The 20,107-nt window shown below is 40.4% G+C and overlaps 1 protein-coding gene across 5 annotated transcripts in view; it reads right to left on the reverse strand.

The window, feature by feature from the left end:
* Nucleotides 1–211: 211 nt before the first annotated feature.
* LIMCH1 (LIM and calponin homology domains 1) overlaps nt 212–20,107 on the reverse strand; it is a 179,288-nt gene continuing 159,392 nt past the window's right edge. For 4 of the 5 annotated variants that reach the window (XM_057407513.1, XM_057407514.1, XM_057407516.1 and 1 more), the window contains 10 exons: nt 19,342–19,425; nt 17,639–17,731; nt 16,584–16,688; nt 15,105–15,241; nt 14,173–14,294; nt 12,265–12,388; nt 10,825–10,911; nt 8,717–8,825; nt 7,701–7,803; nt 212–2,775 (listed from right to left, as the gene is read on the reverse strand). In XM_057407513.1, the coding sequence (XP_057263496.1) occupies nt 2,750–2,775; nt 7,701–7,803; nt 8,717–8,825; nt 10,825–10,911; nt 12,265–12,388; nt 14,173–14,294; nt 15,105–15,241; nt 16,584–16,688; nt 17,639–17,731; nt 19,342–19,425 (990 nt within the window). In that variant the 3' untranslated portion in view covers nt 212–2,749. The remainder of the gene's footprint in view (nt 2,776–7,700; nt 7,804–8,716; nt 8,826–10,824; nt 10,912–12,264; nt 12,389–14,172; nt 14,295–15,104; nt 15,242–16,583; nt 16,689–17,638; nt 17,732–19,341; nt 19,426–20,107) is intronic. The other variant, XM_057407512.1, reaches the window with a different exon arrangement.

Here is a 20,107-nt window from a genome sequence, read left to right on the forward strand (position 1 = left end):
GGTTATGACACCTGTTCAGTAAGAGGCTAAATGAATTCTGAAACATCTAAACCCCATTACATACATTGTATTTGCTTAGCAATAAGAAATCATTTTTTGCAACAAATACATTTACACTGTAGTTCAAATGCAGTAAAGCGTTCTGCTTTTTTTGTGCTCAAAGTTCCTAATAAGAAATGTATCATCATATTTATGTGTTTAAACTGGGAAAAAAAAAAAAAAAAGAAGAAGGAAAAGAAATCTTAGGCTGAATGAATTTGCCAGATAAGACTTCAAAGGAAATATAAAATCAAACATAAGCAGTTGCCAAGTATAACTTAGAAAACTGTTTAGAATTATTCTGTGCTGGTGAAGAGATGTTTGTTAGGGGGAAAAATCATCATCTGAGAATGCTGCTTCATTTCACTTTACATGCAGTCAACTTTGCTAAAACATGCATATATGAAACTGATAGACACTGGGATCAATTTCTAAGCAGCTTCAGAGACCCAGTGGAGCATCTGCAGTGCGATGCATACCCCCCACCCCCGTCCATGCATTTTAGTTCCCACCATGCTCCTAAGCCCTTTGGGCACTTACCCCTAATGTGAATGAGAAGCAGATGTAACCCCCATGACAATCAACCCTTTGATATGCCTGGGGATTTATTTGCACATCTAAACTCTATCACATGGGTGAAGCAGTGGTAGTGACTTATACCAAACAGACGCACAAGCATGCACAGCCTTGTTTAAAAATTAAGCCTAGACATCATATTTTCACATATCCTTAATGCAGCTCATGGAGTTATACAGATGTACAAAGTCAGTTATAAAATCTGCCTCTTGAATTCCCATGTTAAGCATTATTTGTGGGAAAATGTTATGATGACCACATGCAAAGAGTAAGCATCCTGGTTATCAAAACCCTTTAACAGTAAATCATGCAGATGGTTGATCAAAATACTGGACATCACTTATATTTCCAAAACCTTTGTCTGATTTTTTTTTTATTTAAAAATATTCCCCAGGTGAAGTCCATAAAGGACTCCAGCTTTTTGGATTTATTGCATCCATAAGTCATCACTGACTGTGTGCAACAGCTTTGCATTTTCTAAGGCACAATATTAAGGAAGTAACGTGTCACTTTTCAGCAGATAGTCACAATGTCCTCCAAGGATAACATCATACATGGGTTCTCAATGACACGCAGTTTTGCGTGGGTATGCAACTCACATGCAAGCAGCTGTCTAGAATTTAAATAAATAGTTGCTAGCTAGAGAACAACTCAAATTTATTGCTTCCCTAATAGCCACTTCATTTCCATTTACCAACACATCAAAAGACAACGGATGTGCGTAGATAAAATACATCTCTATTAATTTAGTTTTATCAGTTTTAAGGCAGAATAAGTAGATTTGTTTTTCCATTGTAAGTTGCATTATAACTGCACAAATGGGATATTTCCAATAACTGTTTACCAAAAAATGCTTAGATAATTTACAATTGCAACACACCCCTAATTTTGTCTGTATATTGCAGATGAAATGACACAGCTCTGACCACTGTTTCAATGAGCTGCTGGGTCACTTTAGTAAGGAGCTCTGCTTAATCAAAACACAAAAAGAAAAGTACAGGCAAATTAAGTCCTTTTTTCCTACTGCTGCCAGCCTCCTCCCTGCCTGCCTTCCACACTCCTGGATTTTGCTGACTTTATCGGCGTAGTGTAGGTAGGAACACAGGCTCAAGGCTGTTCAATACTCTGCTCTGGAGGGCACCCAGACCACATATGTTTCTCTGCATGAGGCTTCAACCAACCATAATGTTTGAAAGTGAATGAGTAGATCTCAAACCAGCTCAGAGCATCAATGAGTAAGTTACATACCAAAGAGAGAAGCTTCACCATAACATCAAACTGTTCAGAGACTCGTAATTCAGCTGTGTCTGCCCACTTGGCCACCTCTCCCCCACATCACCCTTCATCAAGTTTAATAACACCACAGGCTGCTGAACTTAATAAGAAGGATTGCTCCTAATGGGAATCTTGCCATCGTTAGTGGTATACAATCTTTAGGTTTAATGAAGAAATCTTTATTTGAGAGAATATGAAGCTATAGTCATGAAGGTTACTTGAGGTACACAAACAAAAAAAAATCCTATCACTAAAGGTGCAATAATTTATTTGTATAACTCCTACCCTCCACTGAAGGTAATATGAACACAAAATGCTTCAGAATTACAGGATGTATTATCAAATTAGTCTCTGTATAAAAAAGTTATAGCTTCAGTTATAACAGAGAAGTCATGCTGTGATGTTTAGTTTTTCAAATGCACTGATTAGATATTATCTTAAAATTACTTCTCAGCTCAGTTGGCATATTCTATAAAGGTTCTGTAAACTTAAACTTTTTAATTCCTAGGAAAATTAAAACAAAACAGCTTTGTTGCATGTTTATTTTCTTATTACTTTCAAAAGAACAAGGTAAGAGGTTGGAAATCATAAGCATACCTGAAAGGTGGGATTTTTTTAATAGTACTTAGGCTTTGCCTTCCCAAACATGTTCACACATATTTTGAAAATTTCTTAAGAAAGGGAAAATCCAATATATTGCATTTTAAAGGAGCAGGTGCAGCTTTTCTGTGAGTTTTACAAAATGAGATGAGAGCCATGATGTCCATGGATTCAAGCTCTTACAAGTGATTGTCTGGAGGCAGCCGACACATATGAGAAGAGAGTTCCTTCTTGAAAGTTTTTAGGACTGAAAGTCATGTCACAATGTAGTTGGCTGTCCAGCAGCTGGGTAAAAAAAACCAAAACAAGTCATTAGTTGACAAATTTTAATAAACATACATAGGCTTTTCCTCATATATCTCTACAATTAAAAAAAATGCATCTGGAAACATATATAACTTGTGCCCTGCTTCTCTTTCTTCCTGTGAGGCTGGGGCACTAACTACAAAGCAGAATTCAGCATAACTCCAGTGGAAATATATTTTCCATGCCACATGGACAAATGCATTCTGCATGCATTTTTATTTCATTTTACTCCCAAAGCACTTGGGTTTATATTTACTTTCAGGCTCTGCAGTGGCAAAATAGTAAAGCAAAGGACTGATGAGTCATCTTTAGCTGTGCCTGATTTGTGTTATGTGGTAATTCAGAGCCCTTGTGTTATTTGGCCACATAGGGAATCTCACTGATTTACTTCTCGCCTTTGACTTTGGTGCTCAGAAATCAGGGTCTTCTGAGGCTTTGCCACAGAGAAACAGCCAATAAAACCCCATCCAATTTTATTTGAACAGAAATATTTCAGACCCTGAACCACTATATAATCTTTAATGTTTTTCTCTTTTAAGGTTTTTGATAACTTATTTTGAAACAGAATCATCCACAGTTTCAAATAAGCTTCTGACAGCCAAAACATTTAATCAACATGGCCCTAAGCATCCAAACAGTACTGATTGATTCTGGGTGGGTCAGAGACAGCACACACTGCTGCACAGGTTTTCAGATGTAGCCATAGGGGCAGGAAAGCATGAGCTGTGCAATCAAGCAACTGGTTTTACATTTAGCATCAAACTTCCCAGAACTGAAAGGCAAAACACCAACACTGCACCATTTTATTCTTCATTTCAGATGTGGAGTCTGTCAAATTCTAGTTAAAAATGAGCAATTAACCACATCTGCAGTTCTACCAAAACCAGTCCCTTTGAAACGGTCAACATGAGCCAGTGTAACTTAAATTTAGTTAACTCGTATTTTGAGATTTTGCATGAGGAGCAAACAGAGCAGGAAAAGGCAATTTATGGGAAAGAAGACAAATCCTTGCCATTATTATTCCTCAGGAACCATACATTTCCTCAAAACCTATTTCCTCTGCCATGGACCTGGTTACCATCGTGCTAGGTATGTACAAATGCAAAACCTTACTGCATGAAGCACTATACACAGCTCTGTACTGCATTTTCCAGCACCATTGCTATAGAAATGATGATGGAGGGGGTGATTTCTACAGTTTCTAAGTTGATAAATAATTTATTTGAGCCTTCATCTATCCTTAAGAGACCTCAGTTTTTATTTAAGCAAAAAGGATTAGGAAGAAAAGGAAAATATGACGTTTATCACCTTCCTCTTTTTTTTTTTTTGTGTGTGTGTGTGTAAAGATAGATGTGTAAGCATGCATTTTAAGGGTCAGGACCTCATCCAGATGAGGCAGGTTTATAGTATCAAGCCTGAGGGGAAAAGCTATTTCTAAATGTGTCAGGTTAAAGAAATAATAATAAAAAGTTGCCAACATTTCTTAGCAGAAATAAAAAAAAAAGCCCAAAACAAACCACCAAACAAACAGTTATACAATAGCACCCTCTAGCTCTGCTGATGGGGAAATAGCGCTCTCCTGAAACAAAGTACCCATTCTTGCGCTGGCAAAGGTAGGTAGGTACTTTTCCTGCTCCTAGATTTCTACAGCCACTGCTTCTGCGGGAGAAGAGTGGAGACAGTAAGTGAGGAGAACTCTGTATCTTCACTTAGCAGTTAGGACTGTAGGCAGTGAATATACTGAATAGTTACAAGTAGCGGGAAGGCAATGTTTCCACAATCCAGATCCGCAAGGCAACTTAAATGCATTTATGACAATGCCCACAGCATAGGCAACAGGAGGAGCTGGAAACCTTTATGCAGCAAGGAGATCATGACATAATCACCATCACAGAAACGTGGTAGAATGGTTTGCATGATTAGAGTGCTGCAATGGATGGCTACAGGTGCTTCAGAAGGGATAGGCAAGGAAAACCAGTGGTGGGGTTACATTGCCACCCAAGCAGATACCCTGGTAGGAGTTTGTTATAGACCTCCTATCCAGGATGAAGCTACAGATGAAGTGTTCTTCAAACAACTGGGACAAGTTTCATGGTCATTTGCCCTTTTTCTTGTGGGGGACTTCAGCCTATCAGATGTCTGCTGGAAGTACAATACAGCAGAGAAGAAATAATCTGGGAGGTTCTTGGAAGGTGTGGAAGGTAACTTCCTAACCCAGCTGGTTAGTGAGCCAACTAGGGGAGAGGCCTGGCTAGATTTGCTGTTCACAAATAGCAAATGATGCTTGAAGGCCATCTTGGGCAAAGTGATCACCAAATGATTGAATTTTCAATCCTTGGAGAAGTCAAAAGACGGTCAGGAAAACCTCCATCTTAGACTTCTGGAGGGCTGACTTTGGCCTGTTTAGGATGCTAGTTGGCAGAATTCCTTGGGAAACATTACTGAAAGACAAACGGGTCTGGAAAGACTGGACACTTCAAGAATGAAATCCTTAAGGCAGTGGAGCAGACAGTCTTTATGTGCCAAAAATCAAACTGGCAGGGAGGAAGACCAGCCTAGCTGAACAGGGAGATAGTGCCTGAACTCAGGAAAAAAAACCAGAGCATTTACCACCTGTGGAAAAAGGGACTGTCACCCTATGAGAAGTACAAGGATGTTGTTAGGTTATGTAGAAAGAAAGTTAGAAAGGTGAAGGCACAGCTGGAACTAAATCTGGCCACTGCCATAAAAGATAACAAAAAGTACTTTTACAAATACATCAGCAATAAAAGGAGGGCCAAGGAGAACCTCCATCCTGTACCAGGTAGTAGGAGAAACGTAGTGACTGAGGCTGAGGAAAAGGCTGAGGTACTTAACGCTGCCTTTGCTTCAATCTTTAATAGTTACACCAGCCATTCTCAGGGTACTCAGTTCCCTGAGCTGGATGTCAGAGATGGGGAGGTGATTGAAGACCCTGTAATTCAGGAAGAAATGGTTAGCAACCTTCTGTTCCACTTGGACATACTCAAGTCTGCAGGGCTGGATGGGTTACCCAAAAGTGCTGAAGGAGATGGCAGAGGAGCTTGCTAAGACACTCTCCATCATTTCTCCGCAGTCCTGGTCTAGTGGACAAGTCCCAGAGGACTGGAGATTGGCCAATGTGATGCCTCTCTACAGAAAGGGCAGGAAGAAAGACCCTGGAAACTAAGGGCCTGTCAGCCTGAACTCAGTGCCAGAGAAGGTCGTGGAGCAGATGAATCTAAGTGAGATCATAGCTTTATGATGATGTGCATTTCCTATGTGCAGGAAAATGGAAGCCCAGTCAGCATGGGTTGATGAAGTTCATGGGTTCTTCTACAGTAAGGTGACCCATCTGTTTAATGAGGGAGCGGCTGTGGACATTGTCTATTTGGACTTTAGTAAAGCATTTGACACTGTCTCCCACAGCAGACTCCTGGAGACACTGGCTGCTCATGGCTCATGGTCTGGATGGGTGTATTCTTCACTGGGTAGGAAACTGGCTGGATGGCAGAGCCCAAAGAATGGTGATAAATGGTGTCACATCTAGTTGGCGACCGGTCACTAGTGGTGTCCCTCAGGGCTCAGTGTTAGGGCCAGTGTTAACATCTTCATTGATGGATCTGGATGAGGGGATTGAGTGCACCCTCAGTAAATTTGTAGGCAACACCAGGTTGGGCAGGAGTGTTGATCTGCTGAAGGATAGGGAGGCTCTGCAGAGGGGCCTGGACAGGCTGGATCAATGAGCTGTAGCCAACAGTATGAGGATTAACAAGGCAAAGTACCGGGTCCTGCACTTGGGCCACAACAACCCCATGCAACTCTATAGGCTTGGGGAAGAGAGGCTGGAAAGCTGCTTGGCATAAAAGGACATTGGGGTGCTGACTGATGGGCCCTGAACATGAGCCAGCTTGTGCCCAGGCAGCCAAGAAGGCCAATGGCATCCTGGCCTGTGTCAGCAATAGTGTGGCCAGCAGGGCCAGGGCAGTGATCATCCCCCTGTACTGGGCACTGGTGAGGCTGCACCTTGAATCCTGTGTTTAGTTCTGGGCCCTTCACTACAAGAAAGACATTGAGGTGCTAGAGCAGGTCCAGAGAAGGACAACAAAGCTGGTGAAGGGTCTAGAGCACAAGTCTAATGAGGAATGGCTGAGGGAACTGGGGCTGTTTAGCCTGGAGAAGTCTCAGGGGGAACCTTATCACTTTCTACAACTACCTGAAAGGAGGTTGTGGTTGGTCTCTTCTCCCAAGTAACAAATGATAGGACAAGAGGTAATGGCCTCAAGCTGTGCCAGGGGACATTTAGATTGGATTTTAGGAAAAATTTCTTCATCGAAAGGGTGGCCAGGCATTGGAACAGGCTGCCCAGGGAAGTGGTGCAATCACCGTCCCTGGAAGTATTCAAAAACTGTGTAGATGAGGACCTTAGTGACACGGTTCAGTGGGTGGTCTTGGCAGTCCTGGGGTAATGGTTTGACTTGATGATCTTAAAGGTCTTTACAACCTAGCTGATTCTACGATTCTGATTCTATGATTCCTCCCATTGTTTTTTTTTTTCCTGCATCTTACTCGTTTCCACAGAGTAGAAGCAGCACGAGCACTGCCCATCTCATATCACTGGTGACACTGGTGACATGCAGTATGTGTGCACAGTGTAGTTTATATTTGTGCACAGAAACAGCTTTTAAGTTTATTATTGCTGAGCAGAGATCCTCTGGGCAAGATTTAATGGGCTAGGAAGTATTTTTTGATACAAGACGATGATTAAAATGGCACAGGAAGGCTCCCCTTACCATGATGAAACTATGCCTTAATGGCAAAGCCAAGAGGAGACAAACCCATCAGTTAAAATCATGGCAACAGTACTGTTAAAGTTCATTGTCCTTCAGACAGGATTTGGTACTTACTTCTGGATCGGATATAACAATCATTGCAGTTAAGAAGACCATTTCTAATCCTGACATCTGTTCCACTTGCTGCATCTCCCAGCTGTCCCTTGCAAATGCCACACTGTCAATTGAAGAACAGAGAAAGTAAGAGAGATCATGCCCTACTGTTTGCCACAACTGTTTCCAAATTTTGACTTTTGTTTCAATAGTTCTTGGAACAGTAAAAAAACCCCTAACCCCCCAGAACCCAGCCCCTACTCCTGGGGAGCACTGCACATCAGTTAAAGAGTTTTTTTAGAACCAGCAGTATTTAAGACTGGATTTCAGCAGTCTCCACTTACACAAAAGTCTACTGATTTTAAGGGACATCTGATTTTAACATTGCATTCTGGAGCCAGCCCGTTCGTGATGGACAAATCTTAGAGAAGCCAGAGGTTTAGTTTGAGTAAATGTCTAAAACCAAAAAAGGCTTCACAAATGTCCAGTACCAACTGGTCCAGAAATAATGGAAATGGTCACTTTCTGAGTTGCCTAGAAAACACTATCCTGAGTCATTTCTAGACTGAAATACTTAAGAACAGTCAAGAAGAATTCCTGATGAGAACTTTGGTGAAAGCCAGAATACATCACCCATTCCATAGCCAAAGCTTTCCAACCGTGGGTCAGATCAAAGGTAGCTTTGGGACTGACCATAATTTTTGAGGAAAAGAGAAAAATAAATTACAAGGTAACTAGTGCTGTATTTAGAAACCAGTGAGTACACAAGGGAAGTTATACCTCTCTCTGTGAGGAAGCTAAGTTTGCTTGATAAATGACACATTTTAGTCCAATTAGTATGTCTGACAGCATAATAACACATTAGCTGCATTACTTCCACTTCTCTACAAACAAACACACACGCAAACACACATAACAAACAAGCAAATCCTTTGGTCCTCTCATTTTCCATTTCACATCTGCATCCCTGAATATACTGTCTCTTCACACTGTGCATGACTTGAGATTTTTCTTAATAAAACAAGCAAGAGACATACCCTGAAGCACTGAATATGGAAATAAAGACCAAGTGTTTCAATAATCATGGCAGCTCCTTTTCCAAGAGGAAGCCCACAGGTAGAACAAAGCTTCTTTCCACTGACAGACCTAGGAAACAAACACGACTTTAAGAAAACAGAACAGAAACTGCTGCTAAAATGTAGACAAATGTTTGCACAGGTTATGTAGAGAAAGAGGATGACAGGAAGGAGCACTGGGGGGTTTCACATAAATACACGTTGACCCTTCAGCCGTGGTGCTGAATCAGCCTGCGTATCTGCCTTGCAGACTAGCAAGCAGAGGTCTTAAAATGCTTGAATGCACAGCAGCTCAGACCCATTTCCCTCCCAGCTTGCTGTGCTAGATCAAGGGGATGCAAGCCTCTGAACAGAGGCCTGGAACCATGCCCGTGGAGTGCGTAGACCTAGTCAATGTCACAGCAATCAAAGCAGATATTCACACAAATTAACTGAGTCAGACTTTCAGCCTGGAATTTTTTCAGTTTGTTTGTAGATGGGTTTGCTTACTTCAGCCAGAAGGCAGGGAGGCTGCTCTCGCACCCAAACAAACTGGTGAAGTCAACAGTAGCAGAATCACTGCAGTAGCACAGACCAGGCACCAGCCTCTTGCTACCTGATTTTATTCTATGCTGCTGCAGCTACATGCTTGTCAGTGTTACACCTACTTAGAGTAAAGCTGAAATTACACCTCCATCTGCAATGCAAAAATGCTTTAACTCTCTCCTTAAGCTTCAGTCCTGTCTAGACATTTCTAGTAAATCAGCTGTTTAATGACAGCTGCATGAGAGATCAGGGCCTCAGGAATAACTGGTACCCTTCTTCATAATGGTTTTAATAGCAGTGCAGCTGTATGCTTCTGCGTTTCACGCTCTTCCCTTTCCACCTGTCTGCCAGCCTGCCAGAACTGATGTTTGCCTAGTGAGATGAACCTGAGCCCAAAGGGATACCTTATGATTATGTGTCATCCATGCTTTTTTCAGCCAGGGCTGAAACCCTCTGCATTACTTAAATCTACCTTTGTTTTCACTTCTTCTCCACTATTGGAGTTATTATAAGAAGTTAGTGTCAAATGAAAGAAAAAAGTGCTTTGGGAAATTTTTTAGAGAAGTTTTCTGAAGTTGTGGTGGAACAATGAATTACATCCCTCCACTGCTTCCAAAACTAAAATTCATTTCAGGAAAAGATCTTGGGAAAGGGTCTTACATCAGAATATAGCTGCTAAATAATATGAAGCAGCTACCACAACTAGCTACATGTAGCTAGAAATGATCTGAAATCCCACCAAACCTGCAGCTACAATCATCAAAACAGAAGAAATAGTTCACATAAAAAAATCCCAATAGCTCCATGTCATGGCATCAGAAGGAGGGCTTTGCCATGAAATGTGAAGAGAAATGTTACTTAAATAGAAAACAAAAAATTGCTACATTTTCTGTGTTGTATTACTTTATTTAATAAGCCAGCTGAAGTTGATATACCCCAAACTGTCAGTGAGTCAGTCAGGCTACAGTTAACGTTTATTTAGAATTGGTACTCATATCTCACTGAAAGCTGCACAGCTCGTTGCTTGAGAGAATCAAATCTCTAAGAGGAGATTAGGATGAATGTAGGCAAATTAAAAAAACAGCAAAAAATGCAAAATGTATTTTAACTTTGGAAATTAAGGAAAGGATTTCTTTCTAAATCAGCAAGTGTTGAAATATGACAATGTCTAGAACATACTTTAATCCTAAGCATGTGACTATTTACAATGAAGACAACATCCTTTGGCTCAAGTGCTCTGAACTCATGCTTAACTGCTTACTTTGACTGGGGCTTATATTATCCCATTTCAATTACGTTGAAATTTCAATGATCAAGCAGATTCCTACAGCTGCTTTCTGAACTGTGTTATTTGAAAACATAACAATATTGCTGAGGCAGCAAGAAATACAGGAGAGGGAGCTACATGTTTATCCCATGGACAGTTATGAATTGCAGCATTTAAAAGAATTAATAGTGCATCCACATAATACTAATGTGATTTACACTGCTGCAGTTCGGCAGTGACTACAAGATGTATTCAGACTGCAAAATTCCTTATTGACCTTTTGTACCTGTTGGGTGACTGACTCAGAGCAGCAGGAGAGGAAGGAGATTGTGGCCCAGATCGGAAGTTCTCAGGATAGCCTACCCTAAAATACAGGAGAGAAGATGCATTACTACAACCACCGAACAATTAAAACCAAGTTTTGCGTGAAGAAATTCTAGACAGTGGGTTTCAGGATTCCCAGCTCTAAAGATTTTATCTGAGGAAAAGAAGGTATGTATTTGCTGTGCATTGCTATCTTGATACAATGAAAAACAGCACATATTTTCTGGTTCTGAGTCTTGGTCTGCTTGCTATTGCTCAGTTGGGTAACTCACAAGGTAATCAGCCATGTGCAGACTCCTACCCACCTATCAACAAAAAATAGCTACCAGCATGGTGAAGGAGGGTTAAGCCAAGGCACACCTTGCACTTTCTGTTGGCCAGGGGATGTGCTCAGAAGCACACTGGTAGAGCAGATGAAGGTTTGTTGGTGGAAGATCTGTGCCCTTTAGTGAGTAAAAAGGAAGCTATGAGCACCGAAAAGTAGTTTATTACTATTTGTATGCATTTTACCCTGCAAGAATTTGTTGAGAAAACTATGCATATTTTTTGTTATCAGAAATCATGGGATTGGTTAAACATCTCACTGCTTAAAGCTGTTTACAGATTAAATAACAATTTTCTCAAACACTCAGTTTGTTACGAGAAATAGGTAATCAAATCTCAAGCTACATTAGTTTTGACTGGATACAAGCTTCACAGAGGTAACACATTTTGCAGACTGTGCTCATATATATCCTAGAGAAAACAGATGCTCCTTTCTCACTACGTAGATATACTTTCTGCAAACATTAGGCAAGCAAAAACATTGTTTACTGAAAGAACTGATGTTACCTTTCCGTAATGTTTACTGAAAACCACAAGGCAGAGCATCAGAGAAGAAAAGATCCTCACCAAAATTTGCAGTAGAAAGAAAATATTCATCTCTATGCATCTTCTTCTTAAAGAACTAGAAAACATCAATCAGTGTGTGTTTGGAAGCTGGGGAATGAAGCTCTTGGATACTGACTTCAAAGAGGCAGACTTCATGTGACATTCCCACACTGATATTTAGCCACTTCCTAGCTGTAAAAGTTTGTCTTGGGCACTTAAAACAAATGAATAACACAAACAGTTATGGAGATGACTGTTTAAAGAGCTAAGGAGAAAGAAAGCAGAGAATAGCAAGCATGGGTTGTGGTCCCTCAGGAAACCAGTTACTGGGGTACCTGTAATGAGGAACAAAGCGGCTAAGCATTAGCAGTCTTGGTGGGAAAGCCAGGAATCAAAATTGTCTTCACACTGCAGGACTACCCAGGAAAATTAACTGATAAAGAATGTTGAGCTGGAATATAAGGAAGCACAGAGCAGGTAGAACATCTCAGTCTCTGCAACAACCTTTATTTTACGTTCTCACCTCCTCGTTTCCCCTGCAGAGCTTGGCTGTTGTCCTGCACTCTGGCCCAAGAATGGTCTCTGCCGAATGTCCTCTGCGTGATGCGGGGACTGCTTTGTCAGCAACTGCTGATTCCAGGAGTTATCTACAATGGGAGGTGGGGAAATCTCAATACTTGAGACTATATACTTTTCTCAATACTTACAGACATCACACCATAAAGGAGACAAGAGATATACTGTTACTTACAAATAAATTCTCAGAAACCCTACATAAACTCAGAGACAGGCTCTGCTGCTCCAGAAAACCTCTATGAAACAGCATCCCCTTGCACCACACCTTCAAAACATGACCTACCCTTCTGCTGAATCTCAGTTTCTGAAGGGGGAAAAGGAGAGGTTAAACAGCTGTCCACAAATAGCACTTGGGAAAATAAAGTATTTCTGTTGTAGGAAGGAAACACCGGAGAGACTGAAAGTTCAGCGATGCCTGAGAATCTAAACTTATCAGTAGCAAGAATTAAGATGAACATGGTGTAGTCACTACTGTCCCTGAGCCTACTGACAAACAGCAATTCCCTTGCAATTTCCTTCTGCGTTTCAGATGGTTGTGCAAGGCTCAGTGACAATAATAGGCTCCCAGCAGTACGCAATAATCTGTGTGATGCCCAGGCAGCCAACCATCCCATCTTTGGGACAGAGCACACCACCTGGATGCTTTCAGATGAATTCTGTGGCTCACAGGCTGGGGAGGACCTTCACCCTGCTGTGCACTAACCAGCTGATTTAGAGTAGAAAAACTTTACTGGGGCCTATGAAGGGCCTGTTACCTATTTTTGATATCAAGACAAACTGTAGTCCTGACTATTTAAGGACTTAAGGAGAGAGCAAGGATGTGATGCTGTAATGGGCTAGAAAGGAGCTGTCAGAATACTTGTAGGGGACTATGTTGTTGAGGAGAACCTAGAAAACCCCTGATTAGCAGAAGTAGTTACAAACTGACAAAACTTTTTTGTTTAAGTTTGCTTAATTTCTACTACAAATCCACAAGGATGGATTGCTGGGCAGTATCTTCTGCTTCTTTTCATTTAAGCAACTTTTATCAAAGCACTTAGAATACTATAAAATCAAGACAGGGAAAGCAAACCTGCTAATGCTAAACTGGGTATGCATCTGGAACAAGTAACAACACTGGAAGCTTTTTTATCCATAGACGTTTCAATTTTTAAATCATCAATTTTTACGCTAGCATGAAAATGAAAATTAGATTTCAAAATCTACATCTGCTTTCTGTTTCAGTCCTACTTACTTTCCACTGTTCACTTACATTAGATAACGATGCTAAATGAATGAATTTGCCTTTTTTTAGGGTGACCCTGTTGACAGCAATGCTTTGGGGAAACTCCCTAATTCAAAAAACATCAATACTTACAGAAACTTAAAAAAAATCTGTTACTTTTAAATGTCATTAGATATTCTAATGACAAAATTGAGACAGGTGTCATTTTAGGCTTAGCTTGAAAAGTTTATACATCACAGGTAGTAATTTTCACTGGACTGAAATAGACATAAAGAATCTAATTAGCTATCAAAACACAAAATAAATGTTGGAAATATGCTGTCCCAAGATAAATCCTGTATCTATATAAGATTGTGTGAAAGATGGAAAATAACTAAGTTTACTGTGAACATGTGGGCCTATAAATGATATTCCCACATGTCACTGAAACACCCATCTCTGATGAAAACGAGGTTTTAAATTTCACCTTAACATATTTATCTTTGCTAACAGAAAATACCTTTTGAGTCTGAGACATTCAAATTTTTAAGATATACATGTCCTGTCAACTTCCAAAATACTGTGAGTTAGATTTCTGCAAGATTTCTCTGTGGAAAAGAACACATACATATGAAAACTATCGATGCTCACCTTGAGTCAATGGCAGATTCAGCCTCGCAGGTGAGCTGTGCTCCGTCACCAGCACCTGGTGCTCCTGTTCGCCTCCTTTCAAGATACCCGTCTCTGGGTGTCCTGTGAGCACTTTATTTCCACTGCCAATAAAAATAAGCCACATTGTACAAATAAAGACAGGAAAAAGATCCACCTACTATATAATGTCAGAATTAGACTTTTGAATATCAGTCTATATTTTGCAAAAAGATTTTTGTTGTTGTGTCAGCAATGACAAAGTGTAAGGCCAGATGTAATGAATTAACGAGTTTGTCTCCACATATGCCAAGTCTTCCTTCTTGCCTTATACACTTGAGACGTTCTAAAGATCATTCTGGATTTGTGGAAAATGGCTTCTTTGCCAGAGAAACAGCTTTTCTCAGTGTTCTTTATGCAGTGTTCATCATCATCAGATGCTTCTCTGATTCTATGATTCTCATCTTTGCGAAAGTTGCTATTAGCAGTTGGGCAAAGACCAGGACTTTGAACACTGTCTGGCAAGTTTGGGTACAGCACTTCTGAGACAGCCAGGCAATCTCCGACAAACTCTCAGTGAAAGCACCTACTGCACCTACCTTATTGCTCCAAATTACTTGTGAACCTTGTACACAAGACACCACACAGTGACATACAGACACGTCTGTCTAAGCTCTTATCTGGTTGATATGACAGCCTCTTGGCAAAGCCATATACTCGAAACGCAAGCCTTCTGATGTGCTCAATTAGCTCTGCACATTGCAAATATGCATAAGCCTGCACCAAGTCAATATTGAAGGGGACATATTACATCTATCACCAGGCCACCAGATGCTGATGCTCCAGCACCAATCGTAGGCAGATGTGACATCTCAGAAGTCTATATATGAACACAAAGCTTCAGAGGCTAAGAAATACTTAGGCTTGATCCATACCTCCTCTTTTCTTGCCAGAGTTCATTTTCCTTGCTTTTCAGAGATGGCATACCGTCCTGCTCCCAGAGCAGCTTTTTCTGTCTCGTAGCTTCTTTTTGTTTGCCTTCCTCTGGAGAGTTGTTTGAATCAGCTGAGTTCTAGAAAACAATAGGGGAGGGAACAAGCAGCTTCACTTAAATTTGACATCAGTACCCACATGGGAAAAGTATGGGCTGTCCCCACATATATTGTGTTGACACACCTTATTATCATAAAGAACATCTCACATTATACAGTGGAAACATTTGATGGTAGTAAGGCTAACTTAGGATTTAACAATGACTTAACTGAAACAATCAGCTAATTGGACTAAACTAAGTATTAAAGAAAAAAGTTAGGGACGGATCAGTTATGAATGGTGTTCAGGATGACAAAATAAAACTTCCCTACATAGTTTTGGCAGAAATCCTTGAATGACTTTGAGAGTCTTGACAGTCTTCCATTGGACTTGGGAGGACTTTGTGAGGGACCTCAGCTTGTAACCTTTGCCTGGGGGGGCGAAGTATTACTTGCATGCACTGAGCATCCTCAAATGACAATGATAGTACTGCTTCCGTAATGGTACTGCAGTGCGTCATACCTGACTGGTGGATCTTGAGAAAGGCACAACATGAGATCCTTCACTTTTGGGTGCAGGCACTGCCCTGAATGTGGCATAATCATCTCCACCCAGGAAGCTACTGCCACACAGCCATGTGGAAAATGGGTCATGGCTGATGTCCCTGCACAGGAATGTGTGATGAGAGGGGGCAGGAGGGGTGAGAGGATAACCAGATGGTACGTTACTCCTAATCCTGAAGTGGAATGGAGAAAGGTAGATGACTTCTTGGGTGTGGGTGCCCTAGGCAGGATAAAATCATGTCTGGGAATCCCACATTTACTGTACTGATCTCACCTGGGGTGTCATTCTCTGATCTCTGTTGAACACTTCTTTAATTAGATGCTAGATGCATTGAGTCAAATATTTTGTGCTGCATAAGTAAATAATCAGAGCGTGAACATCCCTCTGTTTTGCTGCTTTCTAGGAGGGATGGTGAGAGAGAGGAGGAAAAGTGGGGAGGCAGGATTCAGTCTCATCTCTTACACTTAAGATTTTGGATGCAGGGAGCTCCCTTCAGATTTTATTGGCTTTGAGAAGGTAGTTAAACCAAACAGAAACAGTTTTTCACAGCACCAGTTAAAGAACAGAATCAGCTGCAAAGAGAGAAAGTATCACCCTTTGCTCTAGTATAGAATGGGATGGTTGCAGTTTGCTTAGTAGTATGGCTCTTTGGTTGTGAAAACATACAAGCTATAGCACTCCAAGGTATCATTAGTTATGGAAGAGATCCAGGGAATATTGTTGCTGTTCACAGACTTTGTTAGTCGTTAGTGAAGAATAAAACTTTGCACTAAAGATGGCTTAGTCTTTATTGTCCTACTACTCCATGAGAAACTCACCAGTGTCTTGTTTCCTTCAGTAGCAGAGGAAGAAGAGGAGAGGAGATCAGCAGAGTTTGAAGAAACAATGAATGGAACTACAGTGTCCTCAATTATCTTACGTTCCTAAAAAAAGAGCATCAGGAGAGAGTGGGGTTAAAAATACAGAATATCAACTATGAGCTTGAGAAGTAGAAGCATACAGTTTGGCTATGTGCAATCTTTAGATGGCTAGGTAAGGACCTGTGGGGCCAAGAATACATGTCAATTTTTAATTTGCTTCAAGGTTTTGCACTCTCCTTCGTTTCACCATTACCATCTTTGAGATGGGATGTCCAAAACTGGAAAGACTGTTCCACTTGGGATGGCACCACTGTTTCTCATAACAGCAGCCTACAAGATTTCATACAAAAGTACAAAATTACACTTGGTACATGATAAGCTCATTCTGAAAGCTGAAAAAGTTTTCTTGTTCAGATCACAATATAGCCCTCAAACACAGATGATAAGACATCAATTCACACAATGCACAACTGGTCAAACTGAAAACATTAATATTGTCCAGTTTTCTGAAACAATGACCCACATACAACAGAAGAATCCCACATCTTCTATATTGTTAATATTCTAGAACTGCAACCTTTGAACATTCTATGTGGATTTTTTTTTTTCTTGTAAAAACCAGGTTCAGTTTACAAAATATCTATATGATCAAGCCCAAGGCAGACAACAATTTCATCTGGAGTCCCACCAAATCCAGGCTATGCCAGAATGCACACAGCTCTGTCTCTGGAGGGAAGTCTGAGCATGCCTAGACACAACCATACTGACTCACCCAGACTTGCATAGCAATTACACACCTCCACCTTTGCGGAGGTTCTGAGGATACCTGTCTAAATATTTAAGTATTTTCCCTCAGCACCTATGGTAGTGTTTAAGAGAAACAATCCTGAGAATTCAGCCTTAAGAAGGCTTTTCATTAATAAATCTAGCTATGGGATTCTTTTAGTTATGTAAGTGGATGCATTTAAGTACAAAATAAATCAATAAACAACCTCCTCCTTTGAGCCTTATACCTCCTCATAGTATCTACGCTCCTCCTCTTCCACTTCTCTCTGGGCCTTTTCCCATTCCTCTTTCAGCTTGTCCTGCTCTTTCTGATACTTCTCCTGTAAGAGGATACAAATAAAGATAAATTCATACCGTTCTGTATTAGGAGTAAATTCTGTAGTACTCTGCAGTGAAAATGAAACTAAGAGTAGTTTAATCAGAAATAGAAGGAAATAGGGAGATAAAAATTGATACATCCATGGGAGTCAAAAAAACCTTCTTTTCCTCCTCTCCCCACTTGTTTCTAGCTTCAAACCACAAGGAGCTTTTAACATATCAGAAGAAGTTTAATTTGTTAGAAGTCTTAAGTCCTTGGTCAGATATGGAATTTATGCTCAACAATTTCAATAATTCCTTATTATACAGTATTAAGAATTCCAAAAAGCCATCACACTCCCCAAAACACGTAGGCATGGATTTTACACTAAAAACTTCAGCAAAGTAGCATATAAACAAGCAGATTTTGCAGATACTGGTACTAATTTAAGAGCGATACCAGTACAATTTCATGAATGATGAACACCCGTGCAAGTTTAGAAGATAAATGAATAGTGTGTAAAGGTCTGAAGAGGGTAAGCTTAAAAATACCCAAGTAGCTTGTTTTTCTCCTTGATGGAATTATTTCCTGAGAATTCTTTTCACACAGTTTTCTAGGAAAAAATTATGCCAAAGACATCTTTAAAATTGTTTGACAGAACTGGTTTGAATATGGGGAAGAACGGTGACTTCCATATCCCTTTTACACCAGTTCCAACTTCTGTTCAAATTAGAAACCACTTCTGCCTAATCCAGAGGAGATGCATTTACTATTGAGAGAACACCCACATGTACCAAAAAAATCATGAAGTGAATTTTACACCATTTTAAGAGAAAACAACCATATTAGCTAAAAACAAATAATCTCAGGAAAGCAGTAGAGACACACACAGTAATTCTTAAAAGATAAAAGACACCATTTTATATCCTCCATCATTTGACAGTTGTTTGCTCTTCTGTTACGTGGAGGAAAGATATGATTTACTTGGGACCAAACCTAATCACAGTTTCAAAAGACACTACTGGCCAGCAGAGAAATTCAAGTTCTTGGGGCCGCTGCATTTCTTCCAACTAGGACACAAAGCCAGAGCTCTTACAGCTTACTCTACCACTAGGCAAAACCAGCATTTGTTTTGAGGAGGCTTCCCCCCCTCACAAAAACAACTCAAACCCTTCGCATCTGAATTTAGCTTAGTGTTTCCCAAGAAGGACCTGTGAACAAAACAGAAGTCTACAACAATCTATGAAGACCATCATTTTAAAGATGAGTTGCATAGGTGTCAGGGTCAGGAAATTGTCAGTCTTGAGAAAGAGGCTTCAAATTAATGTAGAGTCTTGCAGTCTATGCTCAATATACTTTAAATATAGTTGAGATCAACATTTGATGTAACTCCATGCTGAAATGCAGAACTAAAGTCCTTTTGGTCTTTCCATGGAGTGGGAAAGGGAGACCTAAGAGTGTCCAAACCACAGATAACATGTGTGTATGCTCATTTTATCACTCATCTGCCACAAAATTTGTTCAATTTCCACAGAGGATGTGGAAAACATGACATGAATTTCCCAACTTTTGCCCAAAAGCACAGTTCAGCCGCTGAACCACACGGTGGAATATATGGAGTTTCTTTCCTACCTGAAGCAAACGTTCTTGCTCATGCTGCCACCTTTCCTGGCGCTTTCGCTCTTCTTCTGGATCCCAGGACCAAAAGTTTAAACGCTTGAGTGGAGAAAACACAAGCCATTAGACTTTGACACTGCATTTCACAAGGCTACCAGAGAAAGCTGCACTTCCCCTGCCTACCCCTGGCAATGATGTTAGAATGGGAAACTGAGAACTACATAATGGTTCTCTCAGTTAGTAGAAAATATTCTTAGTGTCACTGACACTTGGGATTGCCCACAGGTATCCAGAAGATAAAAGAATAATTTGGTTTGCAAAGAAAGGCTTGAGAAACTTCCAACTGGAGGGGAAAAAAGATCTGAAAGAAAGCTCTAAGCGGTTCTTAACAGAGATTCCCGCAGATACTGAAATTTAAAGAAAATACCTATTTTGAGTCTATCTAATCTGCACAACATGCAAAGCAATGTGTGATTGTAAAAATTATTCTCGCATTTCATATGGCTGCCAGCACAAGAGCCTACAGCTTTGTTTTAAATTTTTATCTATAATGAAACAAAATCTCAGGCTTCACTAAGGGTCTCATTGCATGCTACGCGTTTAAATTTCTTATAATCAAGTGCAATTTTAGACACTTGATGTCATATCCCTTTCCACTAAAGAGCTGTATTTAAATCTAATAGGAAGAGATGATGTCTATTTTTATGTGACAAATAGAATATGAAATACTGCATACTTCAGAGTAGCATTTGTGGTGAGGATTTTTTTCATTGAGACAACA

Source organism: Pezoporus wallicus, unplaced genomic scaffold (genome assembly GCF_028554395.1).
Source record: "Pezoporus wallicus isolate ANWC-B61680 ecotype Strahan unplaced genomic scaffold, APGP_CSIRO_Pwel_v1 contig_2492, whole genome shotgun sequence".
Lineage (NCBI taxonomy): Eukaryota > Metazoa > Chordata > Aves > Psittaciformes > Psittacidae > Pezoporus > Pezoporus wallicus.